General features: G+C 39.2%; 2 protein-coding genes across 2 annotated transcripts; one reads left to right on the top strand and one right to left on the bottom strand.

Moving 5' to 3' along the window:
- Window positions 1-781: 781 nt before the first annotated feature.
- On the top strand, window positions 782-6390 carry LOC100528443 (RAB10, member RAS oncogene family; the record flags this gene model as incomplete). Its single annotated transcript, NM_001200713.1, is given in 6 exon segments — window positions 782-1313; window positions 1573-1633; window positions 1763-1901; window positions 3992-4081; window positions 4225-4326; window positions 6157-6390. Coding segments are annotated over 6 exon segments (603 nt in total). The 3' UTR covers window positions 6241-6390.
- A 1823-nt stretch (window positions 6391-8213) lies between these two features.
- Window positions 8214-21510, bottom strand: hadhab (hydroxyacyl-CoA dehydrogenase trifunctional multienzyme complex subunit alpha b). The gene is made up of 20 exons (XM_017475702.3): window positions 21398-21510; window positions 20096-20137; window positions 19913-19983; window positions 19679-19812; window positions 19035-19173; window positions 18477-18596; window positions 17299-17401; window positions 17096-17218; window positions 16216-16334; window positions 15986-16042; window positions 15781-15890; window positions 15540-15674; window positions 14843-15014; window positions 12977-13063; window positions 12741-12881; window positions 11627-11695; window positions 11327-11522; window positions 11131-11245; window positions 10873-11018; window positions 8214-8830 (listed from the first exon to the last, which is right to left on the bottom strand). The coding sequence occupies exons 1-20, from the start codon at window positions 21465-21467 to the stop codon at window positions 8685-8687; spliced, it is 2295 nt and encodes a 764-aa protein (XP_017331191.1). The 5' UTR covers window positions 21468-21510; the 3' UTR covers window positions 8214-8684.
- Between the last annotated feature and the right edge of the window lie 1362 nt (window positions 21511-22872).

The following is a 22872-nucleotide window of genomic DNA, read 5'->3' as shown; positions in this document are numbered from 1 at the left end:
CTCTTGAAGAATTTATTTAGACCTTGTCTTGCTCAATCAGAACCAAAGCATTGTATATTAAATGCGTAATATTTCCAACAGTCATGACTGTCCAGAATTAGAACAGCATATACCTGTTTTAACTCACATTTACATTTATAGCATTTTGGCAGATGTCCTTATCCAGACTGACTTACATTTATCTCATTTATACAACTGAGCAGTTGAGGGCCTTGCTTGGGGGTCCAGCAGTGGCAGCTTGGTGGTGCTGGGATTTGAATTTATGACCTTCAAATCAGAAGTCCCATGTCTTAACCACAGAGTCCCTTGCTCGTCATGCTGTAATTGTAACACAAACCAAACAAACAAATACTACAGTACCTGATATTTACACCACAAAAAGACTAGACCCTATAATTGCTGTAAGGTGCTAAAGGATGCTTTAATCCAATGTATTTATTTATACTTAATAATAATTGAATAATAGTGTATTTCACTTGTTGAATTATGTGTTTCTCAAAGCATGGTAAAACTTAATCAAACAAAACACATTATTAAATGAATACGTTATATCATGTTTACATGAGTCCTCTTGACTAATGATGAAATAAGGTGTCATTTCGGAAGATGACATGCGCATGGTGCAGCTAGAGCTACGTAGTAAAACCGAATGATATACGCATGTGCAACAACGCTGCGCATGCGCAATGAAAATCGGGCAGGACGCGGATCGGGTTTAATGACACCGATGTTGGCTGAAGTGTCTGCGCATGCGCAGTGGCGTGTTCTTCCTTGGCGTCAGAGTTCCGTGAAGTCATAACTGTTTTAGACGCAAACAGCTGGTTTTTCTTTTCATTTTTTATTCGCCATAAAAGTCGTTTAGTCTATTCTTTCGACAAAACCGTATTCTTCTCGTTTTATGAGTTAGTAGGTGAGCTAACTAACGAGTTACTTTAATCGTGCGGAGTAAGTGGCCCTGTAATAGCTATTAGCTAGCAGCTACTGTAGCTTAGAAACTTTGACAGTTAGGGAGCTAACAGCACGCTAACTTTATTTATTTATTTATTTTTTATTAGTAAACCTGTCTAGTATGAGCTGCTCTTGGTGAAGTTCTTCATTCATATTCGAGGGTCAGAAAGGTGGGCCGCTTGCTTTTCCATTTAGACTAGTTCATTGAAGGAGTGTCCGCTTTGAAGCTCCATGCCAAATGGCCAAGAAGACGTATGATTTGCTGTTTAAACTCCTGCTTATTGGAGATTCAGGAGTTGGCAAAACATGTGTGTTGTTTCGCTTTTCGGATGACGCGTTCAACACCACGTTTATCTCAACCATCGGTAAGGATCCTTTGTGTATTCAGTTAATCAATAAATCAGCTAAGCTTAGGAAGTGCTTAGTAACCCTCCAGCCGAACGCAGAACCTGTCACCTGTACACCTGTACTTTAACAAAATGTCAGATCTGAGAAACCCAAAAGCAAAGAATTCTGCTCAATCCACGGTTTCTAATAGCTGTCTTGAATTAAATCAAAGGTCACTTGTGACTGCTGAAAGGTAGTCATGTTTATGTAGTAACCTTTTCTAATGTAACTTTCCAGGAATAGATTTCAAGATCAAGACAGTTGAACTAAACGGCAAGAGGATCAAACTTCAGATATGGTAGGTTATATGTACTAAAAGGTTTCGATGATGTGTGTGTGTGTCAACAAAAAGAGAAAAGGAAGAGAAAAAAAAATCTGATTACAAATGCAGAATTATAATCTTCTGTGATTAATTCTCCCATTTTAGGGATACAGCTGGACAGGAGCGTTTTCACACCATCACAACCTCTTATTACAGAGGAGCCATGGGGATCCTGCTGGTGTACGACATTACCAACGCTAAAAGCTTCGAGAATATCAGCAAATGGTTGCGAAACATCGAGGAGGTGGGATTCTAACCACTTAGATTCATCTTATATGGATTATAGTGTAACATGAAGTTTGATGAGCAAGAAGTTCCAGTGCACCATGACTCTGCTTTTTTTTCTTCTTCTTCTTTTTCTTTTTTTCCCTCCTATCAAGATATGACATGATACCTGCAAAAAAAAAAATCTTCCTTGGAAGCCTTGTCATCTCACATAATATAATTGACATATATGTGATGTGATGCCTCAGGGTGTTTACTCTAGCTGGAGCTGTGACTTGGCATCCGCCTGAAATTATCTGCGTATTTTTATAACACATAAATGACAAACATTACAACAATGTTACATACGTAATATATTGGTGTAATTGTCATGCTTGGGTCTAAACAAAAACACAGTTGTCACAGCAAGTGAAATCACCTAATTGTCATCAGAAAGACAAACGTTTTTTATTTAATTTTATTTCTTTTTTAAATTTATTTATTTTGACCCCCTATAGCTGGCATGAGTAGAAAGCGTACTATCATCGAACTTTCAACTTCAGTGCATTACTGTAAAAAAGTGTGCACACAAGAGTTCTACACAAATTTCTTATTCAAAGATAAAATTGAGCTTCACAAATCAATATAAAATCCCATATCTCACATTGGATTTTATTGTTCTGTGTAAGAGAGGGAAACGATAGCACTCTGCTGTAACTGTGTAATGAGAGGACTGGGCTTGTGTGTCACACTGCAGCTGATCAGTGTCAGGAGATGCAGATGTAGGTATTATATCCAACCTAGATTTATATTCACATAAAACTCCATTTAAGGTCTGTATTCATATTGCAGCTATATTCTGAATATGATTTTTATATGCGTACAGGCATAGGAAAATTCCTGTATACATGGTTGTTGTAAGTATGCCGGTCTGCACAGGCACTTTTCCTGCTGTTATTTCCCGGGAGCTTCAAGATGCTGCCGTCCCGACCCACAATTCCTTGCAGACTGAACGTGCGCATATATCTCCTTTCAGTGGAGATTCTGAATAAGGTGTTTACATGCAACAAATTTTCCGACAGGCATTTTCCAGGGCTGGGAATCGGAATATGAGGAATCAGAATGCTGTCTCAATCTTAATCGGGACAATCGGATTTTACGCGACTCGATACTAATTAGAATATTTCCAAAGTCCGATTCATATTGATGTGCATGCATTTCATGCACGCAAAGTCACCGAACCCTACATCACATAAATATATGCTAGCAAATGGCTGGGTTTGTTGGTGTAGTCATGTTCATGTATTTGCATTTTCACGAGTGTAAAGGTCCTTGCACACCAAAAGCATCGCAGCTGGGTATGTCAGGGCATCGAGTGTCACTGATTTAGTGAATACAATGTGCAAATATCTGTAAATATTCTAAACATATATTGCTACTATACGGTATGCTCACATCAAAGTCTATAACGAATGCGCTTTTCACTTCTGTGCTCGCTTTTAATCGGCGCCATGTGCTGTTGGGCATACGCTACAAAAAAAGAGCACGATTGTTGTAGTTTGTAGGGTTTCTACCTAGACGCCATGACCATGCCTCACAAAAGTGCACTTTTATTATTATTATTTTTTATTGTAAACAATAAAATGTGAATGTGTAAAGGCCACATTAAAACCATGATCATGTGTTGGATGCAGAGCCAGGTGTAAAACGGACTTAAATGGAGGTTCAAATTAAATGAAGGATAATGAAATTCTAACAATAATAATCTGACAGTTTTAATTATTAGTCAATGTTACATAAGTCAAATTCATATGCATTGACCTACTTTGTAAATAATGGTTCATAAAAATCTCTTGAGCGCCCATCCATATCCTAGGTGACCCCATGGTCGAAAATCTACACTGTAGCTCTTCTATCAGTAAATCTGAATGTTGTGAAATGAAAAATTAATGCTACAGAAACAGTGAGGTAGTCAAGTATAAAAGTATTCCCTAAGCAGAATTTAGGGGTAAGTCTTGAATGGCAGGGCAGATTACAGTCTGAAAATGTTCGCACCCAAGATTGTTTTTAAAAATTTGTTTATTCTCATGGCTAATTTTTAATGCATATCTTATTTATCTTATATCCTAGCATGCAAATGAGGATGTGGAAAAAATGCTGCTTGGTAACAAATGTGATATGGAAGACGTGCGTGTGGTATCCAAAGCAAAGGGAGAACAGGTAAATTCCTGTCTTTTCCTACACGAGTTCACTGTACACCAGGAACAGCTGAGGGATGTGAAGAGAATGCAGGCTTAAAGGGTGAGTTTTAGGGATTCGGTTCAGCCTCTCTTAATCACATGGTTGTCCTCGTTTGTTTTCAGATTGCCTCAGAACACAACATCCGCTTCTTTGAAACGAGCGCAAAAGCAAACATCAACATTGAAAAGGCTTTCCTGACACTCGCTGAGGACATTTTGCATAAGGTAAGTCCTGTAAATCAGAGGCTGTCAAACGTTCCGCAGTAAAAACAAAATTAATGTTTCACAAAAAATTCCAACTTATTCAATATGGCCAGAAGTTTGTAGACACCATCTCACACACACACACACACACACACACGCGTGTGGTTTTTTGAGCGACCCATTCCAGAATTTGTTTTCCTTTGCTGTTATCATAACCTCCACTCTTCTGGGAAGGCTTTCCATTAGATTTTGGAGCGTGGCATTGGGGATTTGCTCATTCAGCCTCAAGGGCATTAGTGAAGTCAGGCACTGATATTGGATGCGGAGACCTGGAGTGTGTCTTGACCAGCTCCCTAGTTCAGTAGGTCGTGAATCAGTATATCGTGTACACGAGTTTGGGGCCAAGTGTGTCGCGCAAGCCCTGAAAAGTAAAGCCAAATCGTTTCGATTGCTCCCTGATGGCTGGATTCAGTATAGGTCATCAACCCTGCTGTCTTCAAGTAATCGAATGGGACGTGAGGAGAACTAAACAATTAAATTACACTTGAAATAAATTTTTTCCAACGATGATTTCTGTCATTTTAGGTCGTTTTTATCACGCTGATGTAAGTTCAAGTGTTTGTTTTTTAAAAATAAGTTTGATTTTAGTTAGTTATTTGATGCTATAAGAACGGGGGGGGTGACATCATGATTGACAGCTGTGATTGACAGCTTCTCTGAGCGAAGTAGTCACTGAGGCACCAACGGTCTTTTTTCAGGATCTTTGGGAGGAGATTGGAGCTTGAACTATCATTTCTACATTTCCATAACTGTTTATTTCACACTGAAATAATGAGTTGAAAAAGTTGAGGGGAGTGTGGGCGGGACCTTGATGCAACGGCTCCATTGCACACTCACTACTGCGCAGACCCAGACTCCGAGATGTCAGCGCCATATTGGGACATTGGTGGCTTCACTTTTCTACAAGAGAGTGAAGGTGCCTCATCCATCTTTTTTTACAGTCTGTGGTTGGAGCACTGGTAACGACCCTGGCTCGCTACACATTGGAACACTGATAACTGAATTTCTGGGGACATGACTACGTACTCGCGTTGTAAAACGTAACCAAAAATTAACAACATTTAAAAAATGTAAGTTTTGTATGTCATATAAATTTGTTGGCTTAATCACACGCGTTTCTGTCATATGTCAAGCAGGATCATAGGCAAGCTATTTTTTTTGTTTGTTTGTTTTAATCATACACTCAAAAGTCGTTAGACTCAAACAAACCGTATATAGAACATCAAATTAAGTTAAAAATCACTAACGTAAGTAATCATTTGAGAGCTATAATAACAAGCCACTTACATTTGTAGCCGGACGTTGTCTGAGAGTTTGTCCCCCATTTTTTTTCTAGCTGATAGGCTTCAGAAAGCATGACATCATTTCCAGTAAGGGAACGTGGTGAGCGTCGATGCTCCCTGGTTTTCACGAGTGGATACTCGAGTTCTTCCATTCCAACCTTGGCAAACCATGTCTTCATGGACCTTACTATGTGCACATGGGTATTATCATGCTGGAACATGTTTCAGCTCTTCAGTTCCAGTGAAGGGACATTATAAAATTATAGCATACGAAGACACCGTGTACAATTGTGTGCTTCAAACAGTGTACAGTAGGTGTTCACAAACCTTTGGCCATATACAGTAGTGTGTTAGGCATGTTTAATTTAAATGTGTACAATAATATTTTGGCTGCTTATTGGAGCCAAAGAGGTATTTAAATTTTATCCTTAGATTCCAGTTGATATGCATATGCATAATACGGTGATAATTGTAGGTTGTGGTTTTCACCACTGTATCTTACTTTTAGACCCCTGGAAAGGAGCCGACCAATGAAAACGTTGACGTGAACAACAGAAGTGGCTCTTCAGGAGGGGTCAGGTGCTGCAGTTGAACAACAGTTTCACTGCTTTGCTTCCAAAAAGCCTCACACCATTTACAATGCACAAGATTGATCTCTTACAACTCTGTTAAATGCCCATTATGCTGGATAAGACCTTTACCTCTCACTGTACTTTAGCTATTGTACCCATGTAAAAAAAAACAACAAAACAGAACCTAAATTTCCCCATTTTAAGACCTTTTTGTTTCTTTAGTGATGATCTGACAGCAGCACTGTGTACAGGGAAACCGAGTCAAATAATTACCCACTTATTGAGAAATATAAAAGGGACACGTAACACTTAACATTCATGTTATTGTGAACTCTGTGCCTTAATGCTGTTTAGAAATAGGAGAGCTTAGATTATCAGACAGTTCTTGGTTAGAATAGTGGTTGAATTGCTGAACTGTGATCGAGTGTTTTATGACATTTCCCCCTTCTAACATTCAAGGTTGTGCCTTATGACCTGCGGCAATGAAGTCAAAAGACTGTTGTCTGTTATTCCACGGTGTCTCGTTTTCATGCCCAGTGTGCACACAATGCCTCATGGTTATTATTGTATTAATAACGTGCATGCAGGTTGGCCTAAAGAGTCAGTGTAAGGTATCACGTTCAAGAGAAACACTTGGGACCTTCTTGTTTGGTTCTAAGTACCGAGTTATTTTCTTTAAGTTAACAGCAATTATACGCACTTGTTTAATGAACAAATGCTGCTCAGCCCCACTGATGTTTTATCTGTCTGAGATTCTGCACTTTAGGGAACATATGAGTCCCAGATGCAAAGATCTATTCTGGATATATATATATATGTGTGTGAGATTTTAGGCTTATGAAATGATCTCTGCCTTGCTGTTACCATGTTTGGTTAAATTGCTGCTCTTTGGTATTTTTATTTCGATTTTTTTTCCTTTCTAGGGAGTTGGTTTCAGCATGCGTCACATCCCTGTCCTTTCCAGCATTAATCTTTCATTATCATTTTCATTAGACAATTGCTGTGTGGGTGTAGAGGACCTTTTTGGTGATGGTGAGGGGAAGTTCAGAATACACTTGTATTTCAAAGCAGTAATTTTTTTTTTGGACGTACTAATTGTAAAGGTATTTCAACATGTAAAATGTTTTGGTTGTTGGTGATTTTTTTTTGTCACCTTTACTGATTTTTTTGGTTGGATTTCTACGTTTCTTCTTAATATTCTCCTAAACAAGCATTATGCTCAGTATAATTCAGTAAGTGCTGACTGGTATATCTTGGCTTTTTCACTGAATCGAAATAACAGCTTTATTATTGTAACCTTCTTACTGATACATTTAGCACTTTTTTTTAACTGATGAATTTAAGTACACTAGTGCATGGAAAGATGACTTGAAAACTAGTTGCGAAGGTGGACGCTGGCAATTCAGGATCGAACACGGGTTCCAACACTTTACTACTTGACTAGTAAGTATATACTTTCCTTAAATGTAGTGTTTTAAAGGTCTAAATTGAGGATGGCCAGCATCCACCTTTGATCAGGCTAAGAACTGACCTTGGTTTACATTTGAATAACTAATTCTGTAATAGAAAATCTGAACCATGAATAAAATGTTTCTGGAACTAAAAGATGTAATAAGATGACATTTTCTGCTCACAGAATTGTGTATCGTTAAAATAAAAAAAGGGAGTGATGGGTTTTGGACAGTAGTTTCTTAGTGCAATAAACTCATTTTTCAAAAACAGACCAGTGTTTTGTTTATTTAGGTTACCAGATTCATGAGTTGTGCTGTTTTGACTACGGGAGGTGGTCTTTTAGCTTTAATTAAAATAAATCGCACATGCATTTCATATTATTATACTTGAGTAAACCTTCTAGAGTGCAGTAAAGAATAGAAATGAATAGTGGTGTGTATTGTACAGGAAAACAGACTGCTAGAGACTTGAAAGATGGTAAAGTGGCAGTATACATGTAGAATATTTAGTAGGAAATACATATTTAAGAAAAGCACATGCCTGACAAGTTTAAACATAGGATGTTTATTTTCTCACTGACCGTTTGCATTGCATGGTCTATCAGAGAGCGGTCCTAGTTAGTGCTAAGAGTTAAATGTACAAATAAAACCAAAAAAATTGTAGACTGCTGAATAAAGCATAAGTGAATGACTTTAACAGGGTGTTTTACTAGGCAAGACGCGTCACTCAAACTTTACAGTAATGAACTCAAATCCAATCTGGAGCATTCTTACCAACATGTACAAGCGTTAGAAAAACAAAGCTAGGAAGCATGTTAAATTAGAAAAACAACCCAAACACAATTCTGTAATTCAGTAAAAATATTACTTTAATATTACTCAGTCACATTAACTATTTTATGACTTATTAACAAAAAAGAGGTCTTTTACGTAATTAATACATTATGACCTAAGTGCAGCAAGTTTTCTGTTTACAAGAAAGAGGAATTCATTGTTGGCACGTCTCGACAGGGTCATTTGTGAAATTTTTTGCTTGGATCCTTGGCATGTTCAAGTAAAAGTGTGCATGGAGTAAACTGGTTTCCGTACACCACCTCGAATCGTCTCATCTTCTCCACCAATTTGTCTGCGCCGAAGCTGTCCACAAAGCGGAAGGGACCTGTTAAAGTAAAACGTTGCATTAAATATCATTTACACCACAGCGCTGTTGAATTCTTGAAATCTGATTGGTCAGAAGGTGTGGATTAAGTTTGAATAACAGCAGGGTACTATGACAGAAGTTTTGGATGAAATTAAAATGATGTACTTATTCGATCATAAACCTAATAGTAACGACTTGTTCACTAGGAGTTGTATGGCAGACACTCCTCACAAGACTCAAACCTTCACAGAGGTAAAGCCTTTATGTTCCAGCACTGGAAGTATTCAGGATAAAGGTCTTTGCAGTTTCTCATTAAGAATCTCCATTTTTTCCCCCCTCTCTCTTATTAACTTCGAAAGAGCGACTGATTCTAGCTGCTATTACGCAAGTGATTATCGGAACAAACTTGTTTCACAGACATTTTGCAACATTAAATGTAACTACAAATGGATAAAAAAAAAAATTAAAAAAAAGTACTTCAGGTAATTCTTTAATAAATAAAATATTTGTAATCGTCAAATTGCCTTCATGTAGGGATGCGTCACATGACCCAGTCAATGATCATTTTCCTAGAAAAGCATGCACTGTTTTCATTCCTTATTTAATGAACAGTCAGTCATTGAGTATTCCTAATCAGATCACCACTGCTATTTGTGGCTTTGTAAAAAAAAAAAAAAAGACACACGCTGAGCTAGACTGGGCAAAATTTTAAACAAATGTTTAACAATGCTAAATCAGTTAAAGAACTTAGTTTTACTGACAGATTAACTTCAAATCATAGTAAAAATTTAAAATTCCCCCATAAATCACATACACAATCTCACCAAAATGTTTTTTGTTACGCACATTTTTGTAAATATTTGATTATATCTTTTCATGTGACAACACTGAATAAATGACACTTTGCTACAATGTAAAGTAGTGAGTGTACAGCTTGTGTAACAGTGTAAATTTGCTGTCCCCTCAAAATAACAACACACAGCCACTAATGTCTAAACCGCTGACAACAAAAGTGAGTACACCCCTAAGTGAAAATGTCCAAATTGGGCCCAATTAGCCATTTTCCCTCCCCGGTGTCATGTGACTTGTTAGTGTTACAAGGTCTCAGGTGTGAATGGGAAAGATGATGCACAAGAAAGCCCACAAACAGTTTGCTGAAGACAAGCAGACTAAGGGCATGGATTACTAGAACCATGTCCTGTGGTCTGATGAGACCAAGATAAACTTATTTGGTTCAGATGGTGTCAAGCATGTGTGGCGGCAACCAGGTGAGGAGTACAAAGACAAGTGTGTCTTGCCTACAGTCAAGCATGGTGGTGGGAGTGTCATGGTCTGGGGTGCATGAGTGCTGCCGGCACTGAGGAGCTACAGTCCATTGAGGGAACCATGAATGCCAACATGTACTGTGACCTACTGAAGCAGAGCATGATCCCCTCACTTCGGAGACTGGGCCGCAGGGCAGTATTGAAGCATGATAACGACCCCAAACACACCTCCAAGACGACCACTGCCTTGCCAAAGAAGCTAGGGTGAAGGTGGTGGACTAAACCCTATTAAGCATCTGTGGGGCATTCTCAAATGGAAGGTGGAGGAGCACAAGATCTCGAACATCCACCAGCTCAGTGATGTCGTCATGGAGGAGTGGAAGAGGACTCCAGTGGCAACCTGTGAAGATCTGGTGAACTCCATGCCCAAGAGGGTTAAGGCAGTGCTGGAAAATAATGGTGGCCACACAAAATATTGACACTTTGGGCCCAATTTGGACATTTTCACTTAGAAGTGTACTCACTTTTGTTGCCAGCGGTTTAGACATTAATGGCTGTGTGTTGAGTTATTTTGAGGGGACAGCAAATTTACACTGTTACACAAGCTGTACACTCACTACTTTACATTGTAGCAAAGTGTCATGTATTCAGTGCTGTCACATGAAAAGATATAATCAAATATTTACAAAAATGTGATGGGTGTACTCACTTTTGTGAGATACTGTATTTTAAAAAAAAAAATTAATACTACTACAATGTTAAACAATCTAAATTTGTAACATCTAGGATTCTCACCTCCAAGGCATGGGGGGAAACCGAGGCCGAACACCGCTCCGACGTCGCCCTCCACTGGACTGGCGAGGATGCCCTCCTGTAGGCACAGCACAGCCTCATTCACGAAGCGAGACACCAGTCTGTACTGCACGTCTGAGTCTGATGACCTGTGTCGAGAGAGACAGTGAGAGCACAGCTCTTACCACCATGTGTGAGAAAATCACTACAGAAGCAGAACTGCTTCAAACAGCATTGATGCACCAGCTGAGGAACACTTACACTGAAGGGTTTGCGGTCATCTTATAAGTCTCCAGAATGTCCCCTAGTTCTGGGTTGACATCTTTGCGTTTAAGTCCAGGTTGGTAAACATAGCACCCCTTTCCAGACTTACGGCCTGATAACGCAATCACACGCACACTGACATTAGCTGCATGAATAAATATCATTCCAGGTCACGCAGCTTGATTATCCTTACCTTTGAATCCTTTCTCCACCATTGTTTTCAGCAGCTCAGGATTTCCTCCACCGAATCTTGAGCCGAAAGCTTTGCCTAGGTCCTCGGCCACGTGAGCGGCAACATCGATACCCACTTCATCCGCCAGAGTAGCAGCACCCACTGGGAAGCCAAAGCCTGTAGTCAGAGAATCCAGCTTCTTGGGGTCCACGCCTTCCTGTGTTTTCAGGATGTAGCATAATAAGGCTTTAAAGTCTTTTATTTGGAATTTAACATGTATATTATAAATGGGGGAAAAAAAGAAAAGAAAAGAAAACAAACCTGCAGCACTCTGACTGCTTCGGCTAACATGGGAGCTAAGCACCTAGTAGTATAAAACCCAGGTCCATCCTGCAATTAAAGTATTAGTGTTAATTACAATAACAGACAAGAACATTTAGAAACAGGTGACAATTTGTTAATATTTAAATCATTTCTATATATTTTTTTAAATCCCTGCTGTGTATCTTAAAGAATATGGCAATGAAAAATGGGCCACCAGGACAAATCACACCCTCTGGAACTTTGGTGGTTTTCACACTGGGCACGTTTGCTGCATCCCCCCCACGGTGTTGGTCTGGTTTCAGACTCACTTGGTTCTACATCACAAATGCGCATGGAGAACACAACGTGCCTCAACGCATTTTTTGGTTTTGTATTATTTTGGTGCTATTATGTGCAACGGATATTATGCGCAGCAGTGGACCTCTCTGTGTCCCACAACGTTCCCCTGACCCTCATGGTACATGCGAATATAACGTTGTCGCCATAGGCTAAAACCCACGTGCGGGATATTTTACTTCCTGAACGAGTTCCGCCCCGAGTACGAGTTGCATTCACCTTCACGAGAATCACAGCACAGTTCCAGTGCAGCCGAATGAACTCAGACCACCTCCGACAGGTAGTCTCGGGTTCGGTACCGCGGTGCGCTTCTGCATGATGGCTTTCACATTACCAACGTTTCAAGCAAACCGTGCTCGGATTAAACTGCCAGTTTGAAAGCCACTTTAGTTTTCACTTTAGAAGGTCAAACTTGGTGTGTGCACAGGACTCCCACTCTCACCCACTCCTGAATGAATTCTTTTTAACTGTACCCATCTGTGATATTTGCTATCCAACTCAGTTGGTTTCATTTCCCAAAATATGAACAAATAGGTCATTTAAAACACAGCAACCCTGACCAGAATAAAGAATTTACTGCATGAATGAAATGAATGTTAAGTCCACAACATCCTTTCACTTCATATCTGAATGCTTGAGTGGCTTTTTTTTGCTGGCTCCGACACAGTAACAGTCCCAGTGAACACGTCTAGTTCATACACAAGCTATAATAGGAGCGTAAAGTTAAAAACAAACAAAAGACTCTTTCCATTTTAAGGTAGCAGACATAACTCACCCCAACCACAATAATGACTTTGCCTTGCTTTAGGCCAACGGCTACAGCAGAGGCGGTGGTGTCCTTGGAGGTTTTATCAGTAGTTATGATCTCCAGCAGTTGCATCTTGTCCACTGGAGAAAAGTAGTGCATTCCAATTACCTGAGACAAACCGGAGGGGTTAGTCATTTCACTGACAGACTGAAACTGATTGATCAACCTCAGAATCACCAGATCAGGTCTAAACACTGCCTGACCTTTTCTGGTCGTTTACTGGCAGCTGCGATGTCTTTGATTGGGAGAGCTGATGTGTTGGTGGCAAATATACAGTGGGGAGGAATGACCTGTTGAGATAAAAATAAAAGTGTCACTGACTGGAATATGGGTCACATTGAACTGGTCATTTGTAAATATCCAAATCTTTAGCTACCAGCATTTGTTTTGTGAGGAAGCACACCGTAACATGATTTGTATATTGTACTTAAGTACAACCCCAATTCCAAAAAAGTTTGGACAGTATGAGACAGTATGCTAATGAAACAAAGAGGTGTTATTTGTAAATGTATGTATAAAATCAAGTTATTTGATGTTTTTTTTTTGAAGATAAACATTTATTTTGAAATTGTCATAGTATATAAGGCGACTCCAAAAAAGGCCTAGTCCTTCAAGAGCAAGGATGGGTCAAGGATCACCAATCTGCCAACAGATGCATCAGAGAATAATACAACACTTTGAGAACAACATTCCCCAAAGACAAATCGGTAGGATTTAGGGTATTTCACCTTCTACAGTGGACAATATAATTAAAAGATTAATGGAATCCGGTCAAATCTCGGTGCGTAAAGGGCAAAGCAGGAAACTACTTCTGAATGTGTGTGATCTCTGATTCCTCAGACGTCACGGTCTTAAAAACAGTCATGAGTCTGTAATGGATATCCTGACATGGGCTCAGGAATACTTTGGTCAACCTTTGTCAGTCAACACCATTCGCCGCTGCATCCACAGAAACAAGTTAACGCTTTACTATGCAAAGCAGAAACCATACATCAGCACTGTCCAAAAGCACCTCCGACTTCTCTGGGCTCGGTCTCATCTGAGATGGACAGTAGCACAGTGGAATCGTGTTTTGTGGTCCGATGAGTCAACATTTCAAAAAGATTTTGGACAAAACAGCTGTCGTGCTCTCCGGGCCAAAGAGGAAATGGACCATCCGAGCTGTTATCAGCGTCAGGTCCAAAAGCCAGTGTCTGTCATGATATGGGGGTGTGTCAGTGCCCATGGCATGGGTAACTTGCACGTCTGTGAGGACACCATTAATGCAGAAAGATATATACACATTTTGGAGCAACATATGCTGCCATCCAAAGCAGGATAAAGCCAAACCACATTCTGCCTGGATTACAGGCGCATGGTTGCGTAAGCAGAGAGTGCAGGTGCTAGCATGGCCTACATGCAGTCCTGACCTGTCTCAGATTGAAAACGTGTGGTGCATTATGAAGTGCAAAGGAAGGCCTTCAATTGCGCAGCTGAAGAAACGCGTAATGGATGAATGGGGGAAAATTCCGCTTGCTAAACTAAACCTAAACTTAACCAACTAGTGTCTTCAGCACCCAAATGCTTAACAAGTGTTATTAAAAGAAAAGGGGATGTTACACAGTGGTAAAAAGTCAACTGTCCCAACTTTTTTGGAGTGTGTTGCAGTCATCAAATTTGAAATAATTGTATATTTTCAAAAATAAATTACATTCACAAAGTAAAATATCAAATAATGTTAATAATGTGTTTTCAGTATAGTACAGGGTGAACTGAATTTTCTAAAGGACACATTGTTTATTTATTTTTTTTTTTTTACATTTTCCATACTGTCCCAACTTTTTCGGAATTGGGGTTGTACAATTGAACTAAACTGCAAAGTGCATTTAAGCATTCAAAGCTTTTTGACTGGGGAATAAATATTCAAGTGGTGGCTTACTGTGAGCATGCTGATGCAAATAATTACTGCGTCATATCATGTGGCACTTTATTACTTTTTTAATTTCTTGAAATGAATGTAAAATGCAGCACATTTCACTGGTCTGCCATTTAAAAACAAGATCTGAACATTCCGCCCAAACTCTACTTACAGCTTCGACTTCGTTTAGGACTTTGTGTTTAATGTTGAGATCCTCAAATACTGCTTCAATGACCATGTCAGCCTTTTGGAAGCCACTGTAATCTAGCTGTCCTGTGAGATTGGATATTATGCTGTCCCTTTCAAATGAGGTAATGCTCTTCTTCTTCGTCTTGTCATTTAATCTGCGACAGACAACCAGGGTGAATGATGAACTGATTAAATCAACCAATAGTTTTGAAAATTGATGACGAAGGAAAAAAGTAAAATATTGTTGAACTTTATTACAAAAATAAACAGTACTCACTGTAATTTTTTAATGAAATAAATATATAAACTTCATAAAAGATATACGTCCAAACTGAACCAAAAAGTAGCACTCCAAATAACAAATAGAGAGATCCAAAATGAATTAAACACTTCAAATAACTCAACAAAATTGGTCATCGATAGTTTTTATTTCGCCTCTAGCGGCCGCTCTTGTACTCATTCTCAGCTGCTCCTTGAATGCAAGTGGGGAAAAACTAACGGTGTGGATTTTGTCAGATAATTCCGGCAAAACCAATCAATCGGTGGACCGCTAGTATGCATATTATTGCATACTGTGTCCTTTAAAACAAATGTTATCACTTACCAAATACTGCTGTACATAGTAATATTATTATTATTATTATTATTATTATTATTATTATAGTTCAGTTCTTTCTCACCCTTTGTAAACCTGCTGCTGCCCTCGGTTAAGTCCCTCCAGAGTGGTGTCCTTAAGAATGATATTAACACCTTTATCCACAGTGACCTGGGCAATTCCTGCCCCCATCAGCCCTGCTCCCAAGATGGCCAGGGTTCTAGAGAGAATGAATTGGTAAGCAATAAATGAATGAAGCATTGAAGAGGTAGGTCCATTCTTAAATATGACCGATCTTAATCCTAAAATTAGACAAAAGAACTTACTTAACCTCCTTCTCCGGGGTTCCAAATCGGTTCTTCTTGCAAGTAACTTGGCCATGATACAGTCCAATAAGTGCACTGGATTCTGGGGTCATTGCTAATTTGCCAAAGTTCTGCAATGTAGAACATTGGTTAAACTTTGCAATTTACATCGTTGTTAAAGTCATTTATCCAAACTGGACATTTTCTCTAGGTGAATTTATTGTACCTGAGACTCTGCCAGGTATCCTGCATCAAAGCCCTGCTCCACACCGGTCTTTACACACTATGGAGAAGAATTGTGAGGAAATTAGTTGATAGTTAAATGTTTTTGAGTCTCAATGGCAGGGACAGGATATTGATTTACATAAATACAAGTGACAAGATAAAATCTAAAGTGACAAGATAAAGATCACTGAGACACTGACACCCCCCCCAAAAAAAAACCCTTTGGCATACCTCAATTATTTTCATGGGAGCAGGATACAGCCCTTTTGTCTGTTTCTTGACTTTGTTCTGTACAGTGTTGTAGATTTGATTACGCACAAACCCAAAGCTCATAACATAGTCTTGTATTTCTGCAAAACAAAAAGGTTTTTTATTTTGAGGACAATAATAGAGCAAATAAGAACTAAAACATCCAAAGATGATTACCTTCCAATACCACCATGTCACAAAGTGCTTTTCCCCCTCTTATACCACAGCAATTTGACCATGATTACAATTTTTAATGTATTAATGAATTATATTTTTTTGATAACTTATCCATTTATAGTTATATTTCATTTTGTGGAACACATGCAAGGGAGTTCTTACGCATGCTATATGCAAGCAACTTACACTGTAACAGCTATAAATAGTTCCTTCACCAGCCTCTTTGTCTTTTTTGTTTTGATGTTAATAAAACTTTACAAAAACGCAGCTTGTCATTTACTGAGATACCAGAAAGCACAAAGTGCTTTGTCTCTCCCATATCTGAAAATTTACTGACTGTTAAAATACCCGATACCTGAAACGCCTACTAAAATGATAAACAAACATCTCCTTAGAAAGAGTTTAACCATAATCAACATTTACGCCTTAGGTTAAGCAGTGCGTCTGCCATACAAGTCCCTGTGAACGAGTTGTTGCTATAGAAATAATAATGCATTAGAATTAGCACATTAATATAAAACTGATTTGCCTTCTTGCCCAAATACTGTCTGAGCTGGTGTTATAGAAAATGAATTAACACCATCTGACCAATCAGATTCAAGGACTCAACAATGCTGTGGTATTATAATAATAATAATAATAATAATAAACAAAAATGACAAAAGGACTAAAATAGGATACATACTTTGCATCAAACCCTTTTCTTTAGTGAGTTGGATTCTCTTGTCAGCAATTCCACGGGCACAGTCTACCGCTACTTCCTCCAAGTATTCAATAGTTCTCTCCTCTGGGTTCTTCAATCCAGGGCCTAAGATTTATTTCAGAAGTTAAAAGGTAAGACAACTCAAAGAAACTCCAGAAAACACACACAAAAAAACTGATTATTACCAAGTGGGTCAACCAATTGGTGAACCAGGCCCATTTTTTTGGCTTTATCCGCACGAATGTTCCTTCCTGTTAGCATCATGTCAAAGGCACTGGGTAGCCCAACCTAAAAACATGAACACCAAAGACTTGTTAACCTTGCTGGTTAATTATTTTAACCAGGGAATGCATTATTTTTTTGTTTATATATGATTTAGAACAGAGGTTCTCAACCTATTGTAACTAAAGCCTCCCCCATGCCCCCCCCGCATATTGGAGGAGACGAGGTATAACGATTATCTATTCTATATAGATTCAATCTATATATAACCTAATCTATAATCTGCTTTAAGGGGTAGATAGATACATATAGATTTTTTTGTTTTGCTTTTGGGTTTTTGTCCTTTTTTTTAAAATTACTTTTCATAATGTTCATCTTTTTTTTTTAAATAACTTTTATAAAACTATATAACGGACAGGTATGGAACATGAATGATCGAAAATTTTTCGGAACACTATAACTACTTTGAACTAGGCTGTAATAATGTGGACTATTTTACATATAAAACATGTTGCATTCTAAAAGCATTTGCATATGAATGATGTAAATTGAGACGAAGGTTGTGTCTTGTTATCCATGACATTGTTAAATCTCCGGCTCTCAGACACTCAGTGAACAGAGCAGACGCAGAGAGAGGTGAGAGTGCAGCGGGAAAGCAAGACCTCGCGCTTGCAGGACAGGATGGCCGACATTTGGAAAGTTGCTAAGGTTTGTCCAAAAAGTAGCTAGGTGTTATTTTATTTTTTGGGGGGAAAAAAGGCACTAAAGGGGTCTGAAAAGTCGCTAAGTTGGCAACACTGGTCTGCACTGACAGCTAGATAAAAGGCAGGCTAAGGTCCGCCTCTCCCCAGTAAAAAGAATACAGAGGCAGAGGGAACGCGGGGTTTTTCATTTACGCACATTCTATCTGAAAAGCAATAAAATACACAGAATACCCGAATGATGCCCTGTGTTTTTTTTTTCTATTGAAAATAATTTGTGCCCCCCTTCCAATCTCTCTGCACCTCCCCTCCCCACCAGTGGGGCGCAACCCCCGGGTATGCCCCCCCTCCCTCCCTCCCTCCCTCCAGTGAGCCCCCCCTGTTGAGAACCACTGTTTTGGAACATTTGTGTCTAACTCTTTCAGAGAGTTGTCAGAGACCATTTTGGGAAGCCTCTGCGTTCCTCCAGCACCAGGAAGAAGACCCAGCATGACCTCAGGAGTGCCCAGAACTGTCTTCTTACTCTTTGTGGCAACTCTGTACTGGCAGGCGATGGCAAACTACAAAGCAGAGTGTGCAGCAAGATCAATCATCATGGTTTCAGAAAGAAAAAGGAAACTAACAGGAGGATATGGTGTAGGTATTCAATCTATTTTAAAGCAAAATATTAAAAATGCTGCAATTCACACCATGATACATTAGACAGTATTATTCAGTGCAGAGGATCTTTTGAACCTTAAAGTAATGTATGTGATAGCTTGCCTATCCTGTCAGTTATTTCTGATCAAAATCACAAATGGTAATTAAAGGCAAGATGACGAATGTGTAATAAAATATTTCAGAAAACTCCATACTTTTCTGGAAAAAAAAGAGAATGTTTCTAATTTTTTATTTTGTAAAATCATGATAAAGATTAATTCATTCAAATAAAAAGAACCATTTCTGGTAACCGAAGACTTAATAAAAAAAAAAAAAGTTTGCAAATCTTGCTTCAGTACCTCTAGTCCCCCACCAAGACATGATCCATTGATGGCAGCAACAATTGGTTTTGGAGAATTCTCAACTTTCTCAAACATCTTCTGCCCCTCCTGAGAGAGTTTGCTTACTTCCTCTTCACTCTTACAGGCCTGGATCATGCTATTTACAAAGGAGATAAAAAAAAATTAAATAAAAAAAAAAGGGAAACAATAAAACACATGTGGTTCTTCCCCAAACTACTGTCACAAAGATGGAAGCACCCAATTGTATATAATGTCTTTGTGTGCTGTAATATTAAGCTTTCAATTCACTGGACCTGCGAGGCCCAATTGTGGAAGAACTCGAGTGACCTTTGCAGAGCCCTGACAGGATGAACTTTAAGTCTGACCTCCTCACCCTACACCAGTGCCTGATCTCACTAATGTTCTTGAGACTAAATGGGCAAATCCCGACAGCCACGCTCCAGAATCTAATCGAAAGCCTTCCCAGAAGAATGGAAATTATTATAACAGCAAAGGGGGAATAAATCTGGAATGGGATGATCAAAAAGCACATACAGGTGTGGCGGTCAGGTGTCCACAAACTTTTGGTCATACAGTGTAGCACCATATGCTTATTATCTTTTCATAATACACTGTAGTCATATAGGAAACATGTTGCTAACTTGATATCTGCTCCTGCGATGAAGCAGCCAGGCTTAGAAGAGATCAGTACAGCACTTCTGACTGCGTCGTTCGCCCAAATCTCATCGAAAACGTCGATCATCTCCTTTTGCATTGTAACTGATAGGGTGTTCACCTATAAAACCACATAGAAGTGAAAAATGTTTTAAATAAATGTAAAAAACAAGCACATATATAATAAATATAACAATGTAGCCTGTCAAAGCAAAGTTTACCCTAGAATTTGGGTCGTTGATGCGAATAACAGCCACATCTCCCTTGACCTCATAGTTGACATATGTACGAGCTGAATAAACATGGAAAGAAAAAAGTCGTTATAAAATTCAAAAACAGCAACAGTTGAAAATGAGGCTACGAATTCAAGTCATGTTAATTCTGTTTATAATAAAAATATTTACCCATTAAGCAGGGTGCAACACTGAAGTTTCTTTCAGAGGCACCTTTAAATAAAAAAAAGCAGAAAATTTAAGTTAAAAGTTAAGCGTTAGAAAATTGTAGGTCAGTGAACGAGGATTACTCGTAGTGCAGTTGAATTTGTTGCAAAAGTATATTAAAGTTAGCCTTTGGTATATCATGGTCATTCACAAAGAACTGTAAGGACACGTTTTTAATGAGTCTTTATTAGTCACATATACATTACAGGACAGTGAAATTCCTTCCCCCCCCCCCACATACCCCAGCAAGTCAGGAGGTTGGGGTCAGAGCACCGGTTCTGCCATGATGCAGCATCCCTGGAGCAGAGTGTGTTAAGGGCCTTGCTCAAGGGTCCAACAGTGGCAGCTTGGCAGTGCTGGGGCTTCAACCCCCGACCTTCTGATCAGTAACCCAGAGCCTTAACCGCCAAGCCACTTCTGCCGCCCCCTTCTTTTATGATACTACTGTATTAAATGGTATATTACAGCTTTATTAGCACCCGTACTAATATTTAGTACTAATCCAAAGCTTTAAAGCATTGGCATGGTGGAGTGGGCGGGGATAACGCATTGGTATGACGTCGGGGGCGGGGATAACACATTGGCATGACGGGCGAGCGGGGATAAAGTATTGGCATGACGGGGGTGGGCGTGGCAAAAACACCGGCAGTGCAGACTGGATGACCTTTAACCCACATTCTTCCAAAACTCTACATCACGACCTATGTCTTTGTTTTAACGATGAAAAAAGTAGAACTTTCTAAGAAATCAATTTTTAACCATAAGAACGAAGTATTTTCATTTAAAATAAAAAGGCCAGAAAAACGAAATACAGTTAGCTGGGTCAACATTCAGGGGTTGAAGTCAGTGAGGAAATAAGACGTAAATCGGTTTAGCAAGTTAGCAAACAGAAGCGAACAGTATTCGGTAATAGTACAATTTCTACCACAACGAGAAGAAATGGCTCATCTCATTAATTTCTGCGTCCTTTCACTGATCTCTCAACTCAACTGAAGCCAACATGCTCAATTTAAACGGCTAAGAAACGTTCCTACTCATGATATGCACTTAATCTCTTTTTATACTAACCAAACATGATGCCTTTTCAGAAGGTTGACATAAAGGAGGCATGGAGTTAATTATTCAGCAAAGAGGAGCTAAACTTAGCGAGGTAGCTGCCTGAATCTAGATTCTGAGCAACTTTATGTAGGAGCGAAAAGTCAGTGAATCCTGCCAGATACAGAGCTTTGAGTTTACAATTACAGACATTATTACAAGTGTGTTTACCTGAAAGCAGTATATATCTTCCCCTTGCTGTAAGTCTGGACAGGACACCTAGAGCTCGTACCGCCGCCATCTTGGGAGGTCAATGCTGACAACCGGAAGAGAGAATAAAAAGCGCAGGAAGAGCTGCTGGACCAATCACACACCACTCACACTGTTTTACTCTTTTAATTTAATATTTACACTATTTCAGGTGTAACTGATCAGCCAAGACATTTTTAAAGTTGTATTTATTTACTTATTTGTTTGTTTCTTTGTTTATTGTTTTATTTATTTATTTATTAAGGTTTATACTGTAGCTATAAGGCCAATGCAGGTAGCAAGTGCGGATTATTTATCAGACACCGTGTATTATTAATATTTATCATTTTTCTGTCCAAAGTTATTCAGTGTAACTTGAGCTTAAAATGTTCATTTTATAAATTGCTCATTCATAGTCTATTCTCAGAATATGTATAGTTTATATATCCTTTACAAATCATTATTCACGTTCAGTTCCTGTTAAATCCTAAATCCTTAAAGACTGTGCATTAAAGCTAATATTTTAACACCTAGCTTATCCGACACAGGAATACAGGGAGCCTGGAGTCTATCCCAGGGAACTCAGGGCACAAGGCGGGGACACCCTGGAGGGGGTGCCAACCCATCGCAGGGCACAATCACACATTCACACACACCACAGGCAATTTGAAAATTTGTGTTTGTGTTTGGAAAGGTTGTGTGATTAACACACCTCTTCAATGTTGCATGGAGATCTAGGGCAGTGCCATTGGACTGGCAAACTAAAATGATGGTCCCTATTTAAAAGAAAAGGTTGAGTTCCAATTACAGGGGAATCACACACCTCAGCTTCCCAAGAAAATTCTATGCCAGAGTTCTGGAAAATAGACTCCATCCGATAGTTGAACCTAGGATCCAGGAGCAATGATGCAGGTTCTGCTCATGCCATGGAACAGTGGTCCAGCTCTTTACTCTGGCACAGTTTTGTGAAGAGTCATATGCGTATGTAAACAAAGTGTATATGTGTATTGTGGTTTTGGAGAAGGCCTATTATTATGTGCTTTGATATTTGTTGTGGGAAGTAATGCGGGAATACAGGGTATCTGGCTCACTTTGTGTGATCTGGTCTCTCTATGAGTGCAGTGATCCTGCAGAGATCACTACACAGCATAGTTGTGTCAGCATTCTTGATGTTGGGGTTAAGGTGGCTGTCGGATTCCATCAAGGGTGTGTCTTGTGTCAACTCGTGTTTGTGGTTTTCATCGACTGGATATCAAAACACAACCGAGGTTGAAGACGTGCACAGTCCTGGGTTTGTGTGTGTGTGTGTGTGTGTGTGTGTGTGTGTGTGTGTGTGTGTGTGTGTAAGGGGGTTCATGGTTCTATCCATGAGCCCATGGTTCTATCCCACAAAGAGTGAGATGCTCCCTTCAGGTAACAAGCCATGCCCCTGGTAGAGTTTAGATTCAATGCCTTCA

Source organism: Ictalurus punctatus, chromosome 9 (genome assembly GCF_001660625.3).
Source record: "Ictalurus punctatus breed USDA103 chromosome 9, Coco_2.0, whole genome shotgun sequence".
Taxonomy (NCBI): Eukaryota; Metazoa; Chordata; class Actinopteri; order Siluriformes; family Ictaluridae; genus Ictalurus; species Ictalurus punctatus.
Note: the sequence above shows the minus strand (reverse complement) of the source record. Positions and strands in the feature narration are given on the sequence as shown.